Source organism: Larimichthys crocea, chromosome III, assembly GCF_000972845.2.
Source record: "Larimichthys crocea isolate SSNF chromosome III, L_crocea_2.0, whole genome shotgun sequence".
Taxonomy (NCBI): Eukaryota; Metazoa; Chordata; class Actinopteri; family Sciaenidae; genus Larimichthys; species Larimichthys crocea.
The window spans coordinates 41991261-42018845 of NC_040013.1; the positions used below are offsets into that span (position 1 = coordinate 41991261).

Below are 27585 nucleotides of genomic sequence, written 5' to 3' on the forward strand. Positions count from 1 at the left end.
CATCATCATACAGGTTCACTGTTACATTAGATGACAGACACTGAAGGTTACACTTTGTTTCTCTTTTGTTCAGGGCTGCAGGTTTTGTGTTCCTTGTCAGATACAAGTGGTGTGTGAATGAGAGCTCTGCTATAAAAGATAGGTTTGTGTCGTGACACTTTTAGTTTTCAGTTTCAGTCAGAAAAATTGAATTCAGTTTTGTGTCTTCATGATTTATTCAACCATTTCACAGTTAAATCATTTTTTTGTGACGTTTCTGTTGTTTGACTGTCCTCAGTGGGTTAGATCACTTATTCTCCTTCTGAAATGTATACAAAAGACTATCAGGCTTTTTATCGGTGTGGCGTCCATTTAAATTGTGATTCGGTTTGCTCAACATTGAAATCCTCTGACAGTGTCTTTCCTAAGCCTAGGTCTGATAAACTATTGTCTCTCCTCTACTTTCATTCCCTGTGTCTTTTTTCAGGACTTGGCTCGATGGACCGATAGCGGTTGCCGGGAATGTGAATGTCGTGATGCCCAGGTGACTTGTTATCTGCTTTCCTGCCCCACTTGCCCGCTGGGCACCCTGGCCATCACCCAGGAGGGCGGATGCTGCCCCGAGTGTCGCCAAGGTAGGTCACTGCAAAAGATGCTGGAACTACAACTGTGCATGCATGTGTGTCAGGAGTATGTGTTTTGTCCAGTCACTTTAGAAGCATTCCTCTGCTCCCTGTTCTTTTTTACATCTGTGTCAACACAGATATCCTAAACGATTTACTGTGTTTGTCTGTAGGTGACTTTGGCAGGTTAAGGTAACTCTTTCATTTTACATAGACATTATTTTATTTGTCTACTCAGTCTGTAATATACCTAAATGAAAAATGTAGACCCTGAAGATCCTATAAACCAGCCATCACATAGTCACACACAATGTGATATTCATTGTAATGCAAGAGTTTTTTTGGGATAAAGTTACCATTTAATTATATGAGACTGTGTCTATGCCAGCTGTCTTTTTGGACTTTAATTTTCCACTACTCTGGGTGTAGATATTGGTATGTCTGCCTTTCCTTGATTAATTTTTTCCCAAAATGATTGTTGGTTTTTATTGCAAAACTGTGATTCAAGAATTAAGTCCCTATTCTGTGATTTTGCTTACCGGCTCCACTGTTTTGATGGAAATTATGCAGAATCGTCTATCAGGATCCAGTAAAAGCAAACAAACACCACCAAACATGTAAAAGAAAAACAGTTACTGCTCTGCTCAGGTGTAAATGTCCATGTTTTTACTTTATGTTTTGTGATTTTGTTGTTTATTGTGTAGCATCTGCTCTGGAAAGGTGTGACAGGTATATAAATACTTATTTGCTAATAATACTGCATATGTAAATGAGAAGCTGGTTGGATAATTAAAGAAGAGAGAGGGAGTGGGGTTCATAAACAGAGTTATAGAGACAGAGTTTATGGAAAAGGAAGGCAGCGAGAGGACAAATTCTGCATTGTCCTTGGGAAGGAGGGAGGTTCTGGCAAAGTTCCCCTTTTTTCAGCATGTCATCACCTGAGGACAGAACAGTCAAGCAGAATTATATAATATGAACAATATGAACTATCCTCAGTCTATCACTGCTTTTTAATTTGACTTTATTCATATACAGTAGGTACTGTTAATTCAATATGTTTATTTCTACACATTAATATCAACGTCAGATATAACCTTTGTTTAAAAAGCATGCAGTGCTTTGAATTTCTGGGTCACTTTTGTTGTTTGATGGGGTGTTTTTCTCTGTATTTCTCGAACAAAGAAGGCATCAATTGAAGTTGGGATATTTCCTGTGCAGTTTTAAAAGAACAGAATGATACAAAAGTTTGTGAAAACTTTTTGAACACAGTGCTGCTCCTCACCTCCCGGGGGACTTGAAGTTACAGTAAATGAAAAATGACTTTCCCTTTATTGACCAATTTTCCATGGCGGAATACACACCTATTTAACAATTAATGAGTGCAAAAAGCAGGGATTTTTTCTTAATGGTATTTCCCCTTTCCCTTCAAGGTGTTTCATGAAATTAAGAGAGGAACATGCTCTCAGAGACATGACTTTAATTTTCTTCTGTAAGCTGCACACTCACATCAAAACACTTCTGTTTCACTTCTCTACTTAAAAAAAGGCTGATCCATCTGTCTTATTGACTCAGAAAGCATATACAGACTGTCAGCAATTATAACTTAACAAAAGCAAGTTATTTTCTCGTATCAATAAATATGCCGGCAGGCTATTAAATGGTGGGACAACATTGTTAAGATTTATGAAGACTTATAATTAAGTTTGGCTGCATGAATGAATAATTACAGTTGGCCAAGGGAGACATTTTTTCATTACACCATTATCAAACTCAAACTTCAAATGGACATTTGGATGACAATAGTTTTATGAGCTTGTAATGGATGAGGTTGTTTGTGTTCATATTTAGATCGTGTTCTAGATATTCTTCTTAAAATGTCTAAAAACTAAAAACACTCTATATTTTCAGGCAAACAAAGTCTAATTTCTCCAAGTAAACAACAGGGCAAACTTGCAAAATATTATATCCTAAAGTAGCCAGTTGTTTTTGCATCTGAAAGCCTAGTGTGTTCAGTAGATTGCCACTAAAGATTATGTTTAATTCATCAAATTAACAATATTTCATAATTTCATCCAGTTTAAACAGTGACTTTGCTGTCCAACTTACTATTGTGTACCATCGTGGTACATAAGGAATTAAATTGAGTGTAAGTGTTAACAGTGAAGGTTCGTGAATGTTAATGTCATTTTAAAAAACATCAAGGACAAAGATAACACAAGCTGCATTAAATCCTTCTCCCTGAAAATGGCTGAAAAATGGACAAACTCACTCACATACACATACACATACCCATGCTTCTTCTTCTTCTTCTTCTTCTTCTTCTTCTTCTTCTTCTTATGGTGGGTGGCAAACAAAGTATGGTTCAAATGATATTACAGTAAGGCTCAAAGTTATGCATAATTAACAGCATGGCCGCTTTGACTGACAGGTGGGTGCTGTTACAGGCGGTTACTTGAGCTCCCAGGCTTCATTCAGCCAATTTAGCTCTTTTAGATTAGCCAGGAGGTGGAAGAGGCAGGACTGACAAAATGTTGACAGCGAGAGCTTCAAAACGGCTCTTCAGAAAACCTGTGGGTGACATCACACACGCAACGTCCATTCTTTATACTGTAAAAACGCAGAAAGTACGTTCAAGCCTTTAGAGAAGAACCAGCCACTAAACTACCTACGCTCAGAAGTGAAGATGAAGAATGTAATGGAGAGCTCTTCACTTTTTGTGTCACAACACTCATTTCTGAGAACTAAAAACCAAAACGCTTTGGATTCTCGATTGATAGATTCATCTTTTAATTTAATTTTTAATTGCCATCTTTCCGTCAGCTTAAAACACATTTACAAACCTTCTCCCAAACTCTTGGCAAACGTATTCATGTCTTCCATCGCTGTTCGTTGTTCACCTTCTGTTTTTTTTTCCTCTTTTTATTTTTCTGTTGGCCTCTTTCTATCTTCGTCAGCCTGCTCTCTGTTCCTATATCTATATGTATCACAGTCTGTATATAGAAACTATAGTGCTGAAGAGAAAAACGTCACAGCTGAAAATAGAAAGCAGCATCTCTCTATACACCTTGTACATATGGCACATGTGATGGTGTTAATAATTGTGTTATAGAGGGGTTAAGTGCGTGTCACCATCTTAAAGATATTGTGAGTACATTGTCTGAGTGTGTTGTGACATGTGCCTGAGTAAATTATTTAAATATGTTGCTTTCTATGTGTGCTTTCTATATTTGCTTTCTATATTTGCACCAACATATACTGCACATGTACATGTCATCACTTTGCAGCTTGTGTGTGCAGTAATGGTTTTAATACCCACATTGCACCATAATACATATATGCATGCCTGAACAAAGTGATTTAAGCCCGATTTACCCGCTTCACTTGACATTTACATACTGGTTGGGGAAACAGACATGTGTTTTTGCGTGTTGACATTTGCCCAGATTTCCTGACTGTATTTAGTTTGTGGGTAAAAATGAAAAAAAAAATGAAAAAAGGAAAAAATTAAAAAGTATTCTCTCTTTCCCTCTTTCTTCTTCAACTCGACTCGTAAATCTTCCTTTAAACCTATTAATCACTGCTGTCTATAAGCCCAGAGGTCAGCTGCCTCTCCTCTCACTGGGCAGTTACACACAGGGATCGCAACTAGAAGTCGTGCTACATTCAGGTCTCACGGGAAAGCCTGTAGATGTGAGCCTCCTCCTTGCACATACGGTTCACATCTGTCAGGGTTTGACCCAAATGAGTCTTTTAATATAGGGATTATAATTTTACCTGTATGTAGCAGAAATCTGGGTACGTGTGTCTTGCATTAACTTTCTTAATCTAGGAAATCACTCCATGACTGTCCTAACTTGTTAGAAGATGATGTTTTGACAAAAGATTTTTTGTGACTGACCTTACTACAAGATACAATAACTCTTCCCTAAAAACTCCACAACCTACTGCTTTTCAGCTTTTGTTAAAATGAACAGTAACGGATATGCAAACACAAGACCAAAATCTGTTTACAGTTTACTGGAAGTGAGCTAGATAACTCTCAGGAGCAGAGTGACAGGATGAGCTCTTCAGGAGCAGGTGCTGATACGAGACAGAGCTGGCAGGGAAATGACTGTCAGGATTTCCTGAAGCTCAAGGAGAGCAGGGTTAGGCAGGTATCACAAGAACTAGTTTTTCAAAAATTCACAAAGTTTGGCCGAGCGCTGATACCACGAGGGAAACTAGACAATCTGGCAGAGTCTCTGAAGTTGAACCCACAATATGAGTTGTTTGGATGATAAGGAACAGGTGGTGAGATGATTAGGCAAGTGAGAGAGAAAACTGGAGGCCAGGCCTAGCAACACACAACAGAGAGGAGACACTCAAGAAGAGGGGAAACAAACATGAGAAAGGGAGGAGGAGAAAACCTCCATCATAACAGTAACGTCACTTTCTCTCACAGGAGAAGGTGTCTTCTTTGTAGGAAGCTTCATAAATAAATTCCAAGTCCTTCTCAGGTAGAACTGTCTTTACTTTTAATTTGACTTTCAGTGTGATTCTCAGAAGGGACCCTAAAATCTTTGTTAACTGATCCAACACAAACTATTTTTAGTGTAGCATTCAGTTAAGTCACATCATCCCCCCACCACTATTTAATACATTTTAATCAACATTTTCTAAAAAAAATTCAATGGATTTTGATCCTATTGGGGGCTTTATTGTCTTAAAAAAGACCCTCTTGATTAGGAAGCAGAATGCATGGGTGAATGACTGAACAGTGCAGTGTTTTTTTTAGTGGGATTCAGGGTGTGAAATTACTATGACTCACCAGCCAACTCCTGGCTGTGCATGGTAAGTTGGCTTATTCTCCAAACTGCTGTGGCAGGTAGCCAGTCTCAGATGGATGTCAAGCTTGTGCTAACAGTCAAATTGGCAACTGATTTTTTTTTCTCTCTATACTTTTCTAATGACGCTGTGGGTGACAAAATAGCAACACACCTGCCCAATCCTGTGACATCGAGAAGTTTCTTACATGCATTTGTCTTCAATCAGGTGGAGCGGTGCAGTTAATCGTGCCTGGATCCACACCTCAGTTCCTGTCACAACTTATGCTGTTAATCACAGCTGCAGTTTTTAATTTTGTGCTTCAGGGATTCTGACTCGCTACGCTTATAAGGAAATTAAAGTACAGAATGCGAGCATAAAGGCAGCCCCTTGTAAACAACGGCTTGTATCAAAGCGTGTGATTGCTGAACTCATGCTGGAATGTGTCCTCAAGAGAGAAAAATCCAATTCTGGTTCACTCTCAACTGTTAAAGCAAACAGGAAATGATCTTGTAACTAGTCAGGTGGAGTTTTGTATTAAAATATACTCTGTTTCCACTGTTTAACATTCAGGGGCAAATTGTTCATAGGGAGAGTCAGGGAAAGATGCGGGATGAGCCCATGAAGGAAGACTTCCACAGCGGATCCCAGAATATATGCAAGAGATTGGTACATTACCGCTAGCTGAAGCACGAGTCACAGCTGAATAGAGAGATAAACACTTGACTGATTTTCATTTTAGCCAATAACTTTGTCAGTGGGCCAGAACATTCAGTGCTAAGCATCTCCTATTTTTCTCACTCTAACTTCCTCCTTCTTACACTCTGCTACCTTTTCTATCAAAGAAAAGACAAGCAGGTCATGGGATAAAACACAAGGTGCAAGTGAGTGACACATGGAAAGAATATGGATGGAAGTGAGAGAGAATGGAGCCATAAAGGAGAAAGAAGAAGGGGATAATGAGAGTAATAGAGTGAGAAAAAGAGAAATGGAGATACTAAGAACAGTTTGTTCTGGCTTACTGACAGTCTTATTTGCCATTAAGGTTGAAGTCTCACCTCCATCTTTCTCGAGTTCTCTTCAGCTAGTTCTTTTTTTCTGTTTTTTCCCCTCTTAGTCTCTCTAGTCTTTTCTCTCATTAATCTTCCCCTTTTCTTTTCCATTCTGTTTTCTTCTTCTTGTTCTTCTTCTTCTTGTTCTTCTTCCTCCTCCTCTCTCCGTCCTGTTCTGCAGTCGTCACATTAATCAGATCCCTCAGTCATTTTTACAAGCGGCAAACACTTTATATACTCAATACATTCTCACAATGAATGGAGCAATCACAGTGCAATCAAGTGCAAGCAGCCCTGCATATTGTTTGACAAGAGGCTGCCTGCATTCACTTGTTCTGCAGTCCAGATGCATGGAAGTGTTATTGCCGTTATCCCAGATTCTTTAATTTCAGATGCTGACAAGTTGTGGGAGTTTCGTAATGATTTTCAATTTTTGAGACATGTATCTCAGATTTTGAGAAGAACCTACAGGATATCAGATAGTTTGACAGATTTTCTTCAACTGGTTTCAAAAATTGTTTGCATTTAAGGATGAATTTCAGCTTCTTCTCTCCATAGTAAACTAGAAGAAAAACAGACTGTTTACGCCCTCAGAACTGTGCTTAGTTGAAAAATAAAAAAACAACTACAACAACAGACCTAGAGGGAATAAAGTTTTTAGGTCACATATGCTTTGACTTAGTTACGGAAAGTCACAGAAAGGTTTATGCTGTTCAAAAGATTCCCAACACTATGAGATGGTTACCCACAGTGTTACATTTACATTTAATTGTTTCTTTTGAATCAGCACGTGGACGTATGGATGTGGACACATGAATTGCAAATCACAGTAAAAAAAGTGGCTGATTTCATTTTACAGGATTTCTATTATTCCAATTTGTTTAATGGGAAGCATTTGTTGGCCATTTTGGGGGATACAATGTCAGCATTAGCTTGGTGAATTTCATCAGTAACTGTGCTATAACAGTGAGCTTTTAAAGGCAATGACCTTTTTAGCCTGAATTTTTCCAGGCTGTATTCCAAGATGAAAAAAACAAACAGACAAAAAAACAGCTGACCAATCAAAGCTTTCTAGGCAGGATTAAGAATCAGGATGTTGACAGTAAGTGAAATAATGGTTACTGTCAATAGCAACTATCCTCAGCTGGGGACCATAAAATCAGAATTAAGGTGCATCTTGGTTGCAGTTGCCTATAATTTACAGTAGGAAATGAAAGTGTTTTGTACACACCGGTTGACTCAGTGAATAATGACTTTTAGTGTAGTTGTTAGACAAATTAAAGAAACAGGCATGTGCTCGTAAATTGTTGGTAAAACACCGGACCAATTGGGAACCGGTGTGGGCAGGGAAAGCACTACACAATTTATCAGAAAATGCACCAGTGCAGCTGTTGGCAAACAGTGGATGTACTTACAAACTCCCAGTAGGGCAGGTTTTACAGAGTAAAACTTCTCCACCACCGCTAACACAGTCTGATTGTAGAACTGTAGAACCGGATGGAAGTCTTTAGAAAATTGAACTGTGTGTGTGTGTGCGCACTCACAGATGTTTGTGTGTGCTTTTGCAAAGTTAAATCTGTCTGCCTTCGCCTTTCATTGCAGAGCCAAATCTGTTTAGAATTTGCATAAAATTAAATGTCAAAGTGTGTGTGTTACTGAGTGAGAGAGAGAGAGTGACTTCAAGTGTTCAAGTGTTTTTGCATCCACTAGTGGTGTCTGTCCAGATGTATACAGTAAAATCTGCATGAAATTGAATAATCTAAATGTATGCATGTGTATGTATGTGTCTGTGTCTGTGTGTGTTTGTAGTCATGAATATAATCTTTTTTCCATCAAGTATCCAGATGCAGACGGAGGATGCAAACATATTTTACAGAACTGGACACATCTCTCAATTATCAAATGTGTGTTTTCCAGTCGAATGCCATGCAGACTGCCTGTCATGTTTGGGGACTCCCGATCAGTGTGAGAGCTGCAGAGACCCAAAGGCCTTCCTCCACCATGGCCACTGTCTGTCTGTCTGTCCAGCTGGCTACTATGCAGAGGGACGTGAATGTGCAGGTAGGACTGTCTTTTATTTAAACAACATACCTATTATCTTGTAGTTATTTTATTTTTACACTGCAGGCAGAGCTTAATGTTGCACTACACTAGTGAAAGGATTCTTACAATTAGTAATTAATTGTCCACGCTGCCTTGACTGAGGAAAAAAAATGGGGTCAAACAAATACTGAAGGAATTAAATGAACTTTTTGAAGCTGCAAGTCTTGGGATGATTCGCACATGTTCTTCTTAGAACTCAGAACACACAGTCAATTCACATGCTGCTGGATGAGTGCAACGTAAACTCTTTCTAGTTTATTTATGTTGAGAATATACAGAAGCCAGAAGTAACATCAGCACAGTTCAGTGTCCTGCTATTACTATTGGCTCTTGGGGAATAGGAATGGGAAATGTAGTGTCTCTCACCTAAATATTATATTTAGCAGACCTTTACCTTGCACTCCAATGACAGTAAAGAAAGTAAAGTTTGCATTTTTATGGAATATAAACCATGTTCTGAATTTAAGCTATCCCTGCAGAAAATTATTATTTATAGAACATGATAAAGAAGGACAAAATTTAAACTAACCTTTATGCATCAGCTGCTGAAAACAGATCAAACCTTTGGCTTCACACTATAATATATGGAAAAGTCAAAGTGCAGCAGCACCACAGCAAGCATACGTTAAAATTTAATACTCCAACAGTGTCTCCATCTGGGTTCATTGCCTGTGCAAAAGTGTGTGTGTGTGTGTGCATGTATTCGTATTGAGTTCATGTGTATGTTTTTCTCCTCATCCTTTTTTGTGTGTGCGTGTTTATGCCTGTTCCCAGTCACGTTTGCCCGACTCGAAACCAACCACGCCACCTTGACTGGTCGTTGACCCGAGACAGCCGTAATCTTCTTAGCATTTTACTGCATTGAATTCTTACCATCCCATTGACCCGTTCCCCTGGAGAGGTAGACATTTACTGCCCACAGCTATTCATGACTGTAAACACCAAACGCCCCAATGCCGTAAAGCTATCAGGCGTAGATAAAGGTATTAACTTTGAAGCCTAGCTGCTAATGCTAATGGGTGAATCTTTAACGGCATTTCCACACTTGAACTTTCAAAAATATAAAGACTGGTGCTTAGACCCTGAATGTGTGGTCTGTGTATAGTGGCCAATGTTATAATAGCTTTATTCAACCAGGAAAGTGCCTCATTGTGATTAAAGATATCTTTCAACAGGGTTTTCTGGTCAAGATACACTAAAAATTACATATTTTCCCAATGTAAATTAGGTTAAATATTAGGATAATAGTAAAAGATCAACAACAGAGGTGGGCTCAGGACAGTGAACTAATAGCTCTAGTTAGTCCAAGTTAAATAAAAACAATGACAGATATGAATAATATATTAAAAAACACCTTAAATATATAAATAATATTATAAAACTGATTTAATTTGGCTAACAATTTCCACACCAAATGGCTGATAAACCTGAGAATACTTAGATAAGTAGATTTTGTTTTATTTTGAGGCTTTGCAGCAAATTGTGTTTTGCAAAGGAACAATCAAAACTGACTTCTAAGTTTTTAACCTACATGAGGTTAATTGTTACAGTAAGTGTGCAATAATGTGCAGTGAATGATGTACTGTACATGGACATTCTACATTTCTACATTTTTACTGCTAAGTGCATGTCAGTGACTAAAAATAAAGCTGCCAGCCTGAACTCACATCGTTGAGATCATCTCTTCCATCTCCTCCTTTTTCCCTCAGACGTCTTTTCATCTTACTTGACATCTTTTTCTCCTTTCGCTGGGGGCCTGTCGATCTGCCAATCTTTTCTTCTAATCTGTTATTTTTCCTCTCACCATCGTCATCATCTCTATCTTGATCACAATCCTGATCTTTATTTCCTTTATCTTCATATCTCCACTTCCTCTCCTCTCTCCCTCTTTCCTTCTGCTATCTCTCTCTCTGAGTGGGTGTGGCTGGGAGGTTTTAAGGGGATTTACTCATTAAAGAGCATCTGAAGTCTCCTTACTGCATTTTCTCTCCTGTTCTATATTCTCTGGTTTCATTATTGTGTTTATGGAGATATGTAAGTACATTACATTGCAGCAAACAGAAACCTTAGCTGCCAAAGTGAAAGGTCTTGAATGAAGGCGTGTTTAATCAGAATATTTGGATGAGACAACATTCTTTATTTCTTTGTGTAATATATTTCATCACAATGGATACATTACTGTTTTTAAACAGACTAAACAAAATTAAATCTGCAAAACTTTCTTTGTTGCTCTGTTTTTAGCCACATTAGCACAGGTTTCAGATTACTCTGTAACTTGTGGGTAGTAAATGATTAAATTAAAAAAACTCGATCTATTCTTGTGTTTTGTTGCTAACAGCACCTTGGGGCACATACGTAGGTGCAGACAAACTAGATATAAATTAAATAGCAAAACATTTTAATGGGCAAAACTGTTTACAGCAGTGAAGATGCAGCATTTCTGTTTTCCTGTCACCCATCACCTGCTTCCACTCCACCTGCAAGCCTAAAAAGTTGTCACATCATGAGTCTAAAATTTACTCATGTAAAGGGCAGAGATCCCGGACAGAGAGATGGACAATAAAGACAATTTCATTCAATCAAATTAGTGCCATCTTACATTGGAAGCAGCATTAACCTGCCATGATGTACCACAGCAACAGAGAAGTACAATAATTAAATCTTTCTTGTCCCAGGAGGGAAATTTGCTGCTACTTTAGTCCCAATCTTGTGATTCTCTCTTGATAATATTTGAATAGCAATTAGACTTCGTTCATACTGCAGGCAAATCACATTTGTTTCTTGCCCACACTGTTATTTGCAACTGATCAAATCGGGCTTGTGTGTTCAGACATCACCAACCTACCTGAATAGGTTGCTGTGGTAATGACGTAGGTTCCAGTAACTATGTACACCGGTGATGGACTTCTCTGTTGTTCTCCATTCTGCTCTGCTACTGTAGTAGCAGAATGATTCTGCTCAGCCACTCTGATGCACTACTGTCTCTATGGTACTGATGTCGTCATTGTTAATTGCAGTTTGAGTGTCTCAAAAGACTTTCTGCCACTGTCTGGTCTAAGATGCATCTGTGAAAAATTTCAAATTACCTCCATGACTTGACATTTCTTGTGGTTTTCTTGCTGTCCAGACTTAAATATCAAAATCAGTCTGGATATGCCAAAAACTGAATTTGGACTAACAGTCTGAACAAGGCTTGATTCACATTGACCCCCTTCCCATATTTGCTTAAAATGTCTGCAACATTTGGGTTGTAATATACCTCAGTTTTACTTTGAACCTCCAGTTGTGTTTCATAGTCTAAGAACATCCCAGGAAGTGCAACTAGAGACTTAAAAAATCAGCCTTTGATGAACTGCACTTTTAGGTTTATGGTTTCTTTGCCTTCCTCTACAAATCAGCTAAGCTATGATAGGCAGCCCTGTAACCATGAAGAAAGCTCAGATAGGAAGGGAAAATTAATATTTGAAGTAGCTGACTGTCAGACTTTTTTACCCTCTCCCCCACAGCCTGCCAGTCATCCTGTGCCACCTGTTCCAGCAAGTTGGACTGTCTGTCCTGTGGCTCCCAGCTTCCCCTGCTGAGCGCTGATAGTGGCCAGTGCTTGGCTTCCTGTCCTCCTGGTTCCTTCCAGCACGACCACACACACTGTCGCCGTGAGTATTACAGGTTGTCATGTGAACTAATGTGAGATGTGGAAGCCATTTTGGAGGTGAAAGTGGTGTTTTGTCTAATAAGTCTAGCAAAGTTTTGAACGCTTCAGTTAAGACGTGTTAGATTAGGTTGATTCAGATGACTCCACGGTGTGTTGAGTGGCTGTGATAAACTCTGTGTGACTTCCTTCCAGTGGATTGGTTCAGCATAACTTTGAGTATATATTTCAACTGAATATTTTACAAAGTGACGAAGGAGAGAGCTCTTTCTGGGGTCCAAGTATTATTGCTTCAGTATTGTGGGCTCTTTCTGGGGTCCAAGTATTATTGCTTCAGTATTGTGGCTTTGCTGACAAAGAAAAAGCCATAGAAAATCAGGATTGGAGGCACAGCAGCAACCAAATGTGCTCACATATTACACAGATTGTAGAAGTCTTGATTTTTGTTGCGTGCTTGCTAAACTGTCACCGCAGTATTATTATGAAAAGTTAGTCAAATTTTGCCTGCTTTTAAAATGGATACAGAGTATTTGTCCCTCTTCTTTCTGTTGCCCCTTCTGATATCTGCCCACAAAGTCTTCCAAAAGAACATTATGAAAAACAATTAGCACTTGAAAACTAATTTGAAATTAAAAATTAAATTGACTTGAGTTTTAATTTAGCTTTTTATTCCTCTGCGTCAGCAACAGCCATGGCCAGGAGGCATTATGTTTTTGGACTATCATATTGTCTGTCTGTCTGTTCCATTTCCGTGAACGCAATATCTTCAGGAATGCTTTTAGGGATTTTTCAAATGACATAAATGTTCAATTTGACTCAAAAAAGAACTGCTTAGATTTTGTTGGTCAAAATCAATGTGAAAACCATTCTTTAACGCCATAACTCAGGAACAGAAGGGGAGATTGCTATCACATTTGGTCAGATACTAACTCAGTGACACTAATCTTCAGTGCCGACCTTGAAACTGTGGTGATTGTGTAAATGTTCTGTGCTGCTGGGTTGAAGATGTGTGAGTAAAGCATCAAGGTTTTAGAATCTGTAGCGTCGTCTTCTTTCATGGCCTAGACATACTGCAGAACAAGAACAGCGAACCATTACAAAGTAAAGTCAAATGCATTTCTTTGTACATGCTTATATCACAAGACTCAAGAGGCGTCACAAGCTGTACAGTAAATGACATCCTCTATCCTTAGACCCTTGACTCGGAGGAGGAACAACTCCCATTAATGGGCAAAATGGAAGAAAGAAGAAAGAGCAATACTCCCTTTCCCAGAGCAGATGTCACATGTACAGAATAGACCAATATGACAGAACACATGAACTATTGTACAGTCTGATGGAAGGGGGCACAAATGAGTGCCTGAAGAACCCTGTTTTTGGGGTTATCTAGGACAGCTGTGATCTTGGCTCTCATACTTCTATCTGCAACAAACTGCCAATCTGCCATAGCTTGTTGTAGACAGGATAAGAGAGGTTATCTGAGATGGCTTTGATTTTGTGCCTTGCCGTCCTCTCTGCCACTGCCTCCACACTGTTCAGTTCAAACCTGATTACCTAGCTGGTCTTCCTTAACAGCTTGTTGAAACTGCTGACCTCCAAGCCTTCATCCCACCACCTCAGCACACCAAAGTTAAGAACAGAGTGCCAGCTACTACAGACTGATAGAAGATCTGTAGTGTAAAGGAGAAAAAGTGAGAAATCAGTGGGTGCACAGGTGACATCTGGGTGAGTGAACTGGGTTCCATTCTCAGTATTAGTACATCTGTTAAAGAAAACAATTGGCTGTATTTGTTGGCTGTGTGGGAAAAAAATATATGTTGAAATGACTGGTACAAAAATAAACTAGTCACAGACAGAATTTAAAGCATTGCATCAACATTTGGCTTCCAGTGTCAAAACAGCCAATACATATTGGCTGTTTTTTACTTCATCCAGTCCAGCAGCACATTTGCAGTTATAAATATTTACTTTATGTTTTTTCCAATCCTCACACCACATTATAGAGGCCAGAGAGTAATAGATTTATTTGAGGTTCACTTGTTGCATGTAGTATGTAAGTTAACACAGAGACGAAAAAATAATAGCTCATGTCTGGATCTATACCATTTTTCTCCTTTTCAACAAAGCAGCTTCACTGTTCCACCTGACAGCTTGAATAACATAGTTCCTTTTGCTTTGCCATGTTTGTCTGGAGAATAATGCTCTCTGTCAACATCATGAAATAAATCATAGCGTTGTCAAACTTGGTAAGATTATTCCACTGATATATTACAAAGAATTGTTATATATCAGTTGAAAAATGCTAATGTTTGTTCCTGAAGCCTTGTGTGACTGGTTGGGCCTTTATCGTGGCTGATATTGTCATCTCTGGTCCCAAAATGTAACTGTGACGTAGATGTGATTTTAGTGAGTGATTACCAGCATGGAAGTACTTTCTATTTTACTTAAACTTACTTTAGATTTAAATAATTTTAAATTAAGACCACAGCTACAGATCTTAAAGACCTGTGCATTCTTGTTTTATAACCTACCAAGAGTCTCTGTAGTCTTACCGGTGAATAAAAGTAAGAAAGGATGCTAGTTCCCACTGTACACTTGCTGTGCAACTATCCTGATAGATGCACAGCAAGGGCCATCTTCACTGTCCCTCCACCAATCAACCTCAAAGGTGGACCAATAAATAAAACCATGGCCCAGTGAGCTAAAGCCCTGCGGGCTTGCTAATATATTCTAGTCCATCTAAGGGCTTCCATCAAGTGGGGGAGACCTGCTGTGACTCCTGGGGATAAAGGCTAGAAACTGAAAGACAGCGAAAGGGTTGGGTGAGAGAGAGCAGAGAGTAGCCACAATGTGATTGCAGTCCAGTTCTGCAGCTCAATTTCACACATTAATGAATATTGTCAGGAGGATTGGAATCCAAGACCTCCCAATGCTCAAGCTCCATGGACAGCCTTAAATAGGATATAAATATACATATACATAACATATACAGCAGAAGCCATTGTAAAAAGCAATCTTTGTTTTATTCTGCCTCCATCCATTCAGCTGTATGTACTGTATACAGTTTCAGTATGAATCCCACTTGATACATTTTTTCTTCATCTATCCCACTTTGGAGCTATATACACCGGCAGCATCCACTGTAGAATTCCCTACTCATGCATTAATACAACATCTACCCTGCATTAATACTGCAGGTATCTCTTTCTCAAAGTTGCACAGTAAAAGCAAATTAATACAATTGCAGCCACTGAGTCTCCTGCCGTGCATTCATGCTGCATCTATTCAGTTTTAATACTGCAGGAAACACTTTCTTCTGCTGAGCCGGATTCACAACACAAACCCCTTGTGTGTCTCAGCTAACTGGTCTGCAGTCCATTTCTTTTAACCTCCAACTGGTTTTAATGAGACCAAAACCCCTTGGTTTTTCCCGAACAGTTTCTCCCAGGGACAGAGAAAGAGCAGGAGTGGAAAGTGGGACTCACAGACAGTGACTGTAAATCACTAGGTGCTTAGGTCAAAGCTATTAGGGTGGATTTAGCCTGAGTGAACTCCTATTCCAACATTTGCTTATGGGGAAAACAGAATGAAGGAATGAGGGAAGAGATAGAAGAGAGGTAGAGGAGATGAGAGCAGTTGACAGCAGTAATGAGTGTGTGGGGTGTTTGGAAGGTGCTGGAGCCATTAACACTGGATTGTAGCATTTCTTGGCAGAGGACCAGGACCACCCAGAGCCTAGAGCGTCTCCACAGGCCTCCATGGAGTTTTTTGTTAATGCCTCTGGCTCAGTACTAAAGGCTTTATTACCTCTGCTTGTGCATGCATTGAAAGTCAGCTTGTTAATAATTTTGGTGGGTCGAGATATTATTCTCTCATCCTTCCCCCTTTCTTTTTTTCCTGCTCTCTTTTTTCCTTCCTCTGTGTTTCCTCTTGTCTCTAATGGCTCTGAGAGTTAGACACAGCTGACTTGTTGCTTAAATTGTGCAGCTCTACTCAGGAAGGGATAGAGAAAAGAATGTAAAGGAAAAGAAACTAGGTCCCGTTTTCTGTGCAGAATATGTATTGTCAAGTATGTCACATTGTTACTGCTCTAACACATTCTCAAACCAGTTATTGCTCATTGATTTAAAAATAATAGGCTGTGTGAAAAACGTCTATACTACACATTCTACTACTACCATACTACTACACTATTCAGGTGCTGAGCCCCCCCACCAAAAAAAAAAAAAAACAGTTACTGTGATTTCTGACTCCCAAAGGACTTATAACAGTTATCTGCTCTCCATAAAAACCTTTTTTATTACATATTTTTTTTGTCAAATTGGCTCTTCATCAGGTAAAACAAAACCAAGAAGCACTTTAAAGGTAGCAGATAACTGTTACAAGTCCATTGGAGGATAGAAATGAAGGAAATACCTTCACAGGTACACATATTAAACATTATCCTGTGCAATTAACAGATCCTCATTCCTACGCATCAAAACCCTGACCATGAGAGTTTGAGTTTGAGAGTTGCCTTACTGCATTAATAGACTCAATGCAGGACTTCACCTGTTTATAAATTTGGCAGCCTTGTCACGTGTGATTTGCGCCATCTCATACAGTTTGCATAGCATTAAGCCAGATGTTTATGTCGGTGTGTCAGGTTTTGACCGTCTTATTATGAGACAAATACAGATTTTGGCTCTCCCCTTAAAGCTTTCAGGAATTGAACCAAAGAGGACCACCTTTGGGTCTTTGGGGATATCTCGATAGAACGCTTTTCTCAGGGCGTCTAATACATCCTTCCAGAAATGACTCAACTTCACTTTGTTTTGTGATATCTTAAGAAAACCAGGAGAAATCGATCAATGTTTTCTATTTCTCTATTATCTGAATTATGCATGTCAGTTTCCTTGTCAATATGATGGGTGAGGGGCATGGGGTATGGACAACCATGATGCAAGCACAATTTGCTACCTGGCCCTGTTCTCCAAAGAAACTACTGACAGTGCCTCAGTATGCAGCTGCTCAAAGAGCCATTGTTAGAGACCAGATATTCTTTCTTTTTGCTTTCTGAGGTAATTCTCCAGTTCAGAGGAGAAATGTTTGGAGAAATGAATGCTGTTTAATCTTCATGTTGTCTAAATGTTCAAAGGTACAGTGTGCAAACTAGTTTGTGGCAGTATTAGCCATGCTATGGTTGTAGTTGTTTTTTTTTACTGATTTTGTGGTTATGGCTTCTCAAAATAAAAGATAAAGATATAGGCATATTGCTCTCAGTACGAATTCCAATTCCATTCCAATAATGGGGATTTTTAGAAAAAGCTAAATTTTTTTTTTCCTCTTCACAATGCTGCCTTTTCCGTGCTTAGTTTAATTGCTGAATCTCTCATCCCGTCTCATTTTATTACTCGAGGTGTGGAGGTCCGTGAACTGTGGTGGCTCAGTAATCGTGTGCCCCCACCCGTCCCAGGAGGACAGAGAGCAAAGATTATCCACTTCACCATGTGACTCTGCATTCATCTCAAACTCCCCTGGTTTTAGAGGAGGGTTTTTGGCAACTGGCCTGCTAGGATTACATTTGCTGATAACTTTGCGCTTCGGGCTGCACACAAAAATAAATTGCTTTTCTGCAAGGGGCAAGGTAAATGATGTGTAATCCCCTTGTTGGCCATAACCATTTTTTGAAGGGAAGTGTGTGTGTACTGTATGTGTGTGTATCAAGTGACCTAATCATATAAATGTAGTCCCATCTTGTGCTAAACGCTTGTAGATGCATGTTTTGTCTCTCTGGTTCCTCTGCAGGGATGAGTGATTCACAGGTGCAGCAGTTCAATGAGGAATTTATTAATCATAAATTAAAATAATCCACTGTAATCTGTCATTTTACTGACATTGTATTTAGCATTTTTCTGCAGGACAACATGTCAACTCCAGAGATGTATAAAGTACTGGAGTAAAGGAGTGGAGTAGAAGTACAAGTGCTAGAAGTAGAGTAGAAGTTGAAGTGTTCGTTAAACACCATACTTAAGTGAAAGTACAAAAGTATTCAAAATGTTTTGTACTTAAGTATTGCAAGTAGAAGTATGTAAAAAATTGCTACTCAAGTACTGAAAGTAAAAGTACAAGTACAAGTACTGTTGTTTATATTATTTCAAATATTTATTAATGAGAGAGAGCGCACCTGGGTGTCAGGTGTATGACGTGTGGCGCACGAGCGAGGTTGATGTGTGAGACGGGGACTGTTCTGTTGGTTTTTTGGCGTGGTTACGGCCGACAGTCACCGAGTCCTGTAACCAAACCGTTCAGCAATAAATGCAGGTTTGTTGATTAACGCCTCGTCATTCATCACGCGTCTGGCTGGACGCTACAGTAGTAACGAGTAACGATTCAGCACATGAAAAATGTATCGGAGTAAAAGTATTAAATTCATCAAAAATATGTAGTGCAGTAAAAGTAGAAGTTGGGGAAAAAAATAATACTCCAAAAAAGTACAGATACTGCATTTTAGTACTTAAGTACAGTACTTAAGTAGTTCCACTTCGTTACTATACATCTCTGGTCAACTCATTTGTGACAGACGGTATCTCGGAGGCTCTCTTGATGTTCAGCACACTGAGAAGGAGGAGTGAACAGCTAGAACGAGATACATTAAAAATGAACATGTGTATGAACAGATAAAAAAAATAGGCTTGCAACAGAGAAACAGAGGCACTCACACAGAGAGAAAGAGAGATGACAAGAAATCCAGTGTGAAACCCGAGAGAGGCCAGAGGGCTGAGACAAGAAAAGCCTGGGACAGAGAAGAGAGAGCACCATGGCGAGAGAGAAAGCGAGAGAGAGGTGCAAAACTTCAGAAAAGAGACAGCAGATAGACAGGGATATGATGGCAAGGAAATGGGTAGGGCTGAGAAGCATAAAAATTGAGTGGGCCAAGTAACTATTTCACCTGTCAATCTACCAGTCACATTTAAGTTTAGGTTCCACATTTCACTTTTAACTTTAACCCTTTTCACACGGAACTCAAGACAGTAAGATTGGTATGTCTGTGCTCTTGGTAGAGTTTGTCATTTTATTCTGTTGCAGTTAACTAACTCAGTTATGGTTTTGCTTGCTTAAGCCTTCCAACTACAATTCATGTATACTTTACTGCAACCCATATTTCAGAGCGTAATATCAAATGTTAGATTGACTTCTTACCTTCCAGACAGGAGGTAGTTTGCATGCATGTCAGCGCAATATGAAAATGAATTTGCAGAGACTTGAAACCTGCCTGAGTGAGGTCATCAGTCACAGGGAACATTTGCTGTCCTGGCCTTTAATTTTGTCCATGTTAAATCTTTCTCGCCTTGCATAAAGTTGCAGGGCTTTTCTGAAAACTTGTAGTGGAGTACTTTAGGGATATACAGACATTTCTAAGTTAAGCAGTTGCTCAACTACTCCATCTTAAATGCTAAAGATAGATTCATAATTATTTTCAGAGTGTCTTCAGTGTCACAGCTCAGGTTTTCATCTGCTTCCCACCGGAGATTGAGGAGTCTTGTTCCAAGACGGAAAAAACATTTTTACAACTCACATGCTGACTGCGACCATAAATAAAGAAATCAATATTTAGTGCAATAAATAAAAAATCTAAAAAAAACCATTTCCAAGTCTCTTCAGGTTGATTTTCATGTCGCGCTTACATTAGCTGAAAGCAATGGCTGTTTGGAAGATCCCAAAAAGTGTTAGTATACTTAAATAATATAATAATATAAAGTGCACATGATTTGTAGTTATTGTGCCAAACAAACAACCAGTGAGGTCCTTTAAATCACGTAGTGTCAGTGATTACCAAGCTGATAGAAAAGACTCACACTCTGATTCGTTTGAAAGTACAGTGTGAAAAGTGCTGATTCTATGGGGAGAGCTGAATTTTATTTTCCACTCATGCTAAATAACGTAACAAAACAGACAATAATGAATAATACTGTATCGACTGTATCAGGTGTGCACTATACACCATATTCAAAGTCAACACACTTGGAGTTACAGTGCATTTTTTTTATATAAATCCCCATTTTTTCATACAGACTTTTAGTCTTCAGGCTTTTACATATATTTTCTGAAGTTGGATGCATAGCAGGGATAGAAGTGGGGAGGAGTAGATGGAGATGGTGACTGTAAACATACTGCATTTGCACAAGAAAATAGAGGAGAAAAGAAGCACAATCTGTGTGCATGAGATAAAGAAAACTCAAATTAAACTCTCTCACTAAGAGGGTAAGAGAGCATATCTCTCCCCAGTCTACACAATTCTTTAAATTAGTTATTTTTCTTAAAATAAGATTTTTAAAAAAAGTGCTTACATATTTTTAACCCATAACTGGATTTTAATTTGTAATCTGCAGTATAGCTGATTATGATGTTTGGAGGATCTGTGAATCCTCTCTGTTTCCTGGGGGAATCATAACAAGGATTGTCTCTGGGTTGTTGCTCCTGCACGTCAGAGGGTACTAGCAAGAAGTTAAAGCTTTCTCAATTTCTCCAGGTTGCACTGTAGGGAGACGTCTGAGTCTTGAATTGCAGGAGGGAGGCGCTAGGATGGCATTATAAAGTTTGCAATAAGTGTGCATCAAGTGACTATATATGTAAACAGGCGGCAGTAAATGACTTCCCCATTCAACATGATATAACTTATATAACGAGCTACCTTGATTTGAAAATGATATGTGGAAACAAGTCACTTGGGAAATGAACTGCTTTGTTGTGTGCCATAATACTAAATTTGTAAATTACATGCATAACACTAAACACATAACCATTAGTCTTGTGAGGGAGTTAGACGCACCTATAAATTAGACTATGGATCACCTAAGTTTGGTACATTCGCACACTTAAGGTTTGGAACAATCTTCAGTCTTCTCTAATAGGCCACTCATTTGGTCACTTTCAAACATGTTCACCCAGATTTGGTGAAGATTGAATTGAACTCGATAGACAAGAAGAAAGTAGTTGGATAATTGAAAATCTGTGAAAGGAATTACTCAAAAATGACCTTTATATAGTGCCCTCACTCATCTGATAATTCTTAATGCAAGCCTGGGTAAGAGCAATCTGTGGCTCTTTGCTGCATGTGATCAGCCATCTCGATCTTTATAAAAGGTCACATGGCATTCATTTGTTATCCACACCAAAACATTAACCAGCTCATCTTTGGCACACCTGTCTTGAAATCCTGCTAAACTATACCCTGACTGCACGAGATGGTTTGTTACACTGAACCATTTAGGAAGTCATTGTTGGAAACTGTTTGGAAAAGGGCATCTAGAAGCTGACGCTAGCAACTTCCGTGCTCATCCTTTTAACAGCTGACACTGTTGACACACATCTAGCATTAAACAAAGCCCATAGCTCATGTTCTAGCTGCAAGTAGTTTCTCGTAGGACGCCGAACTATGGGCTGGACACAATTTTCACATGATTTCATGATCTTACAAGTCCAAGCTGCCTTGCAAGGTTAGTTAAGTTAAAATACAAACAGAACTGAATACTTGTCCTTCTTATTGACTGAGAGTCAGGTGAGGTACCCCAAAGCTCAGCACGTAGAAGAATATAAATAACTAAATAACAACGAAAATAAAACATATTGAATGTGTGAAATTACACAATCCTGTTGAAAGTATTTGTAGTAGTGAGAGGAATGTGTTGTGTGTGTGTTTGGTTATAGAGAAAAATCAAGTTGTGATCTTGGTAGGTAACGTGTTTTCAATATGATATGACATTTATGCAAAGAGGGTGAGAAAATGTTACCTGAGGAAAATCTGTATCGGGGAAGCAGGAGGGATCTGTAGATTTATCTCACGCTGCTTTTCTAACAACTTTTGCGGTAATATATTTGGTTAACGTCTGGCATCTCCCATTAATTGAGTGAGATTTTCATCAGCATTTCTAAAAATGGCACTGATTACATTAATTATACTCTCCCTGGATGAATACTCACATTGATGTGTTTTGCTCGCTTCTTCTACCTCTTCTACCCCTGACAATCACTATTTTGTCTCTATCTTCTCACTTTCTAATCTTTGACCTCATTTGCTCTACCTACACCTCTATATCTCAGTCCAACTTTCAACTCCTTACAACTTCAACACTTACACAATGCGTTGGGGTGTTCTGCTTGATAATGTTACATTGTATTGGTCTTGAGGAATAGGCAGTTTTATTTATAATCATATTTCAGTACAGCCAAACTCAACTGAAGGTTTCATGAGCCTTTAGGAGATAACCTTCTTGAGACAGAGTTTTGAAAAAAAAAAAAAAAAGAAAAACCCTCAAGCTCACTCAGGTCTTGTGAAATTCAAGCACAAAGATTGCTCAGAAAAGGTTGTTATCTTTCAATTCTAAGTTTTGCAGAATTTGTTTGGGTACTAAAGACAAAAAGTAGCCAGAGGTGCCGTATGCAAACCCATCAAAGGGCTGCCTTGAGTTTTCTCAAGATCTCATGGATGAAACCACTTCATGTCTGAAACTAAGCTGCACAATTGTGTGGAGGACAAGCATCAGAAATTAAAGCAAATACAATATACTGCTCACAAAAATGTTATGCTTCAAGACAGACATCTTTTTTAGGGGGGGTTGCAGTTTTAAAGTGTACTAAAAAGGTAAGAGGGTTACAAGAAATCCTTTTGATCCACAACCATTACATATCAGCATTACACAGCAGGTTCCTCTAAGAATTCATACATAAAGGGATGTGAAATTTGACAGTATTTCCACGAGGGAGCCTCAAGACATGGATTTAGATCTCAGAAAAAAAAAGCTTAAAGTCTCTACCTCAGTTATGGTTACAGCTCAAGTTAAAATCTATTTGCAAATAGGATTCCTAATAGGATTCCCACGATTGGGATTCCTATAAGTCAGTTAATTGCTTCTATCTGAACCGTGATGGGAGGGGTTTGTACAATTGGTCTTTCCGGTTATAACCCTCAAAACAAAGGGTTTAAAATCTACAGCTACAGCATTGCATTGTTCTGTAAGAAAGGAAGACAAAAAAGGAACATGTACTCTTTCTGAAGGCAATCCATTGCCAATTTTAGTGTGTCTAAAAAGCTGACTTAATGCAAACATAAATCTTTGGAACAAAACAGCACCGGCTTGTGAATGTCCTTCAGAAATCTGGTGTAAGTTGTGAAGTGAACAGTCTTGTCAGTGCCAACGTGTATCAGAGCCAGAGCTTTCACAGCACTCCTGTGTTTCCCTTAAAGTTTGTTTTTGTCTTTTTTTTGTGTGTGTATGTCTTTTGTAGCACTGTGGCATCCGGCTTCAGGCTGTGGGCCGCTGGGAAATCATGTGTAATCATACCAGTTGGTGTTGAAATAGGTTTTTGGAGCTTCTATTTTGTTCACACACACAGATAGATGAGTGTGCAGCTGTATGGAGACACAAATACGCAGAAATACACATAGGCATCACCCACATTTCATCAAAAACAAAACAAGATTAATTTACTTGTGAGACTGTGTGCGTGCACGTGTGTGTGTCTTCGTTCCTGGTTTGGCCTCTCTTTGTCTCTCTCACACACATACCTACACGCACAACATATAAAAACACACTCACGCGGGAAGACTGTTAAATTTTTACACACGCTTCCCACATAGCTTACCTCCATCCAGCCTCCTGTTCACACTGCACTGTTGTCAGAGTTGTTAGTTCTGCTTTTATCAGAGCTCATAAAATGCCACCAGCAATGGCAGCAATGGAGACCACACACATACAAGCTCTACAGAATCCAGTAGTTTTGTACTTGTTATACAATCCTTATAATCTCTTTTATTGTTACTGTTCTTTTATAACCTAAAAAGCTGTGCTTAACTCCACTTTTTTTTTCTCCAAATGGACCTTTTATTTTTTGAAGAATTTATTTACTTTAACTTTCTTGGCTTAAACTGTGCTGATTTAGGTAATCCATCACAGTGACAACGATGCATCATTTTGTTGTCAAATCTGCATCAGTGTTGTGTCGTAATGGAGTTGTGAGATGATTCGAAAAGCTTATTTTACAACCAAGTTGCACGTTATGTATGCAGAGAACAGAATGTCCAAAAGATCCTAAACACATTGGCAATCTTTCTGAAGAGTTGTCTGTAATATAAAGTGTAATGTAATGCATATAGTAAGGGTGCTAAGACATGCATACTGGGGTGGTTATTGACAACTTTACACTGACAATAGAGTAAATGTTTCTATTCTTTTCCCCAGGTTGTCATAAGTCGTGCTCAGAGTGCCGTGGGCCGAGCCAGCAGGAGTGTGTGTCATGTTCAGACCCAGCTGCCTTGCTCAAAGACGGGGAATGTGTTCCTGACTGTGGTACTGGTTTCTTCAGCCAAGAAGGCGTCTGCTATGGTAAAGTTTACACAAAAATGACTGTAAAAAAATGTAGATGTAGAACTTTTCCTTTCTGATATAAGGAGTTTACGAGAATACAAGGAGTACTTCTACTATTCCCTTAATGAAGACACTGACTCCATAACTGGAGCTCATCCTTAAACCAATCTAAGATTAATTAATAAAAAAAAAAAACAACAACCTTAGTTTAAGGATAAATATTGTTTTACTTTACTTTTTTTACTCTTTTGTTCAGCCTATCTATTTTAGATAGTACTTTTCTGTTTACACAATTGACATGAACATATTATATTCAGCGGCATAGAAAACAAAACCTGTAGGGTTTCTGTGTTGCATTCTCGTCTATTTTCTGCTGCTGTGGGTGCAGTAATTGGACTCTTGAATTCTTCCATTATAGACTTCTACCATGTATGGTTGTTAAATGTTATTTGTCTTATAAGTCTTTTTTAATCTTTTTTTTTGTTGTTTTGTTAATCTGAGAATCTTCAAATTGCAGAAGATTAAAGGGCTGCTTTTTTTCTGAAAATCTTTTAATATGACTGGAAGTAGAGCCAAACAACAGGCTTTATATGAAATGTCGAAAATATACATATAATATTACACTATATATATATATATATATATATATATAAAGCAGCTTATAAAACTGCAGTTATCCATCTGAAATATTTTGCTGTGCAGCTTTGTCTCATGAGGACTGAAAGTTAAAACTTAAACAGACAAATTAGGTGTCACAGAAAGTGCAGATGGAGTATATGGTAAACAGAAAACACCTGCTGAGACAATAAGAGGTGTATTGTTAGCGGTGAAAAGGTGGTGAAGGTTTGTTTGGGCTTGTTTTTTCGGATCACTGTGGGGCTTCTTGCCAGCATCAACTTTATTTGGTGCCAAAATGATAAGTCAGCAGTAGCCAGAGTTAGCAGACAAACAATTAAAAAAATAGAATAATTAGCAATTCTCTCTTGCACTAATGAGGATTCAGAAGCTGTTTGAATAAAGAGATTCTCTATGAATATAAATGATTTCTATTTTTGAGAGGTAAGAGGAAGAGGAGCAGGAGTAGGCCTCCCTCAGGACGATGGTGAAAGCAACACATAGCTAAGCTCTTTCTCTGGTTAAAGCCACCTGCAGGGATTGAAAGGGGGGCTCTCTTTCCTCCAGCTCATATGGAAGAGTTAAAGCTCTCAACAAGAAGAACCCTTTTATAAAATGTCAAAACCTGGGGAACTTTATGGAAAAAGGTTAAATCCATTAGAACCTGCCAGTTTGTGCGAGGAGATCTGGTTTAAAATGTCAACATCTGGAGAGAGCTGAAGGGTTTTTAACTTCTCGATTTTCCTCCTCAGGGCTTCCTTTTACTGATTTTAGCCTCTGTTTAGGTGGAGTGAAAGATCTGTTTGAGCATGTGTGCCTGTCAAAGTGTTATGTCAATGTGAAACGCTATACACACACAAATACACCCTACATTGGGGATTCAGCTAAAGTCTACTTTTTGTTAGACTTTTACAGACTTCTGTTATCATTTTGTCAACTTTTCATTGGTCTTTAAAATAAAATTACAACAACAACAAAACTGAAACAAAAAGTTGGACTAACTTTCGATGGTGGTGAAATGCAATGCATCTCACAGACACCGCTCTGAAACGCTCTTTCTTGAAATTAATTCATTGATGTTCATATTGAGCACATTTTATCATTCTGACTAGAAGCCATTAACTTTTACATGCTGCGGTTCACAGCCTGTGATTCGTCCTGTGCCTCCTGTTTCCCTGACAACCCCAAGTGCATGAGCTGTGTGCCAGGGACTGCCTTGCATCATGGGAAATGTATTTCCCAGTGCCCACTTCAGCATTACCTGGACACCCACAGCAGATGTAGAGGTAAGCTAAAACTTCAGTGTCGACATAACACACAAAGTTTTAATTTGGTATTGGCAAAACGTTTCCACATTTTTCCACAAGAAAGTAACCAAACAAAACCCAAATCAAAGTAACACATTAAATGTTTATTACCATCTACAAACATTATAGTTCTCTTCAAGTAAAATGAACCATCTTTAAACAAACAGTTCTGGTTCACTTCTCCCCTTTTCTTTATCCCCTCAGCCTGCCACAGCTCCTGCGCTTCCTGTTGGGGTCCTTCTGTATCCCAGTGTACCTTGTGTCCAACTGGGCTCCTTCTCCACCAAGGTCAATGTGTGGAGTCATGTGGGGAAGGACTTTACTCCCAGGACAACACCTGCCACAGTAAGAGCTTATATAAGTTGTAAGCTCATACATATAAATTATATACAGTATGCCTGTAAAAAGTGCTTTATAATTTTACACCGTCAGTATGACCTTTTGACCTTGCTTTCAGACTGTCATCCCTCCTGTCGGTCTTGTGTGGGACCCTTGGCCTCAGACTGCCTCCGCTGTCTCAAACCGGAGGAGGCCCTTCTGCCGCAGTTTAGTCACCTCCAGCATGGCGTCTGTACGGCTGGATGTCCTGCACACAGCTTCCTGGATCACACAAAAACATGCCGAGGTGAGTATGTAAGGTTTTTACGGATAATTATCTTGCTTTATCGGTGCGGATCAGTGCCTGCTAGGGTGAGCTAGTGTGTCTCTGCTGTTCTTGGTCACGGCTGTCGTCTAGTTACCAAGCCAATTAGCAAGTCAATCATAAGTCACTTTGGGTGTCAAAACAGATCCGATAATGTAATTTGTTCAGGCCTAGTGAAAGCAGGAAAATTCAATCAGAGCACAAAGGAAAACCCATGAGAAAGCAGAGACAATCTTGTTGTTTTAAGCAAACACCTAATTAAAATGCAAATGATGCGTTTATTTGCACAAAAGCTAGTGCTAAAATAATAGACAGAAAATTCCTGGAAATCAATTTTATTAGTTAATTATTTAATCAATAAAATTGTTAAATATTTGTTGCATTCAGCCTCTTCCGTGTGTAGATTGCCACTTTTTTTCTATTAGTTTTTTAAAGTCAGAAGGTTGTTAGGAGGCACTTTACAA

The 27585-nt window shown here is 38.9% G+C and overlaps 1 protein-coding gene across 1 annotated transcript in view; it reads left to right on the forward strand.

Moving 5' to 3' along the window:
- The window catches only part of fras1 (Fraser extracellular matrix complex subunit 1), a 198245-nt gene that overhangs the window by 77534 nt on the left and 93126 nt on the right, over positions 1–27585 (forward strand). The window contains exons 11-17 of the mRNA XM_019272470.2: positions 467–614; positions 8375–8518; positions 12067–12213; positions 24431–24574; positions 26317–26457; positions 26683–26823; positions 26936–27103. Coding sequence (XP_019128015.2) covers positions 467–614; positions 8375–8518; positions 12067–12213; positions 24431–24574; positions 26317–26457; positions 26683–26823; positions 26936–27103 — 1033 coding nt within the window. The remainder of the gene's footprint in view (positions 1–466; positions 615–8374; positions 8519–12066; positions 12214–24430; positions 24575–26316; positions 26458–26682; positions 26824–26935; positions 27104–27585) is intronic.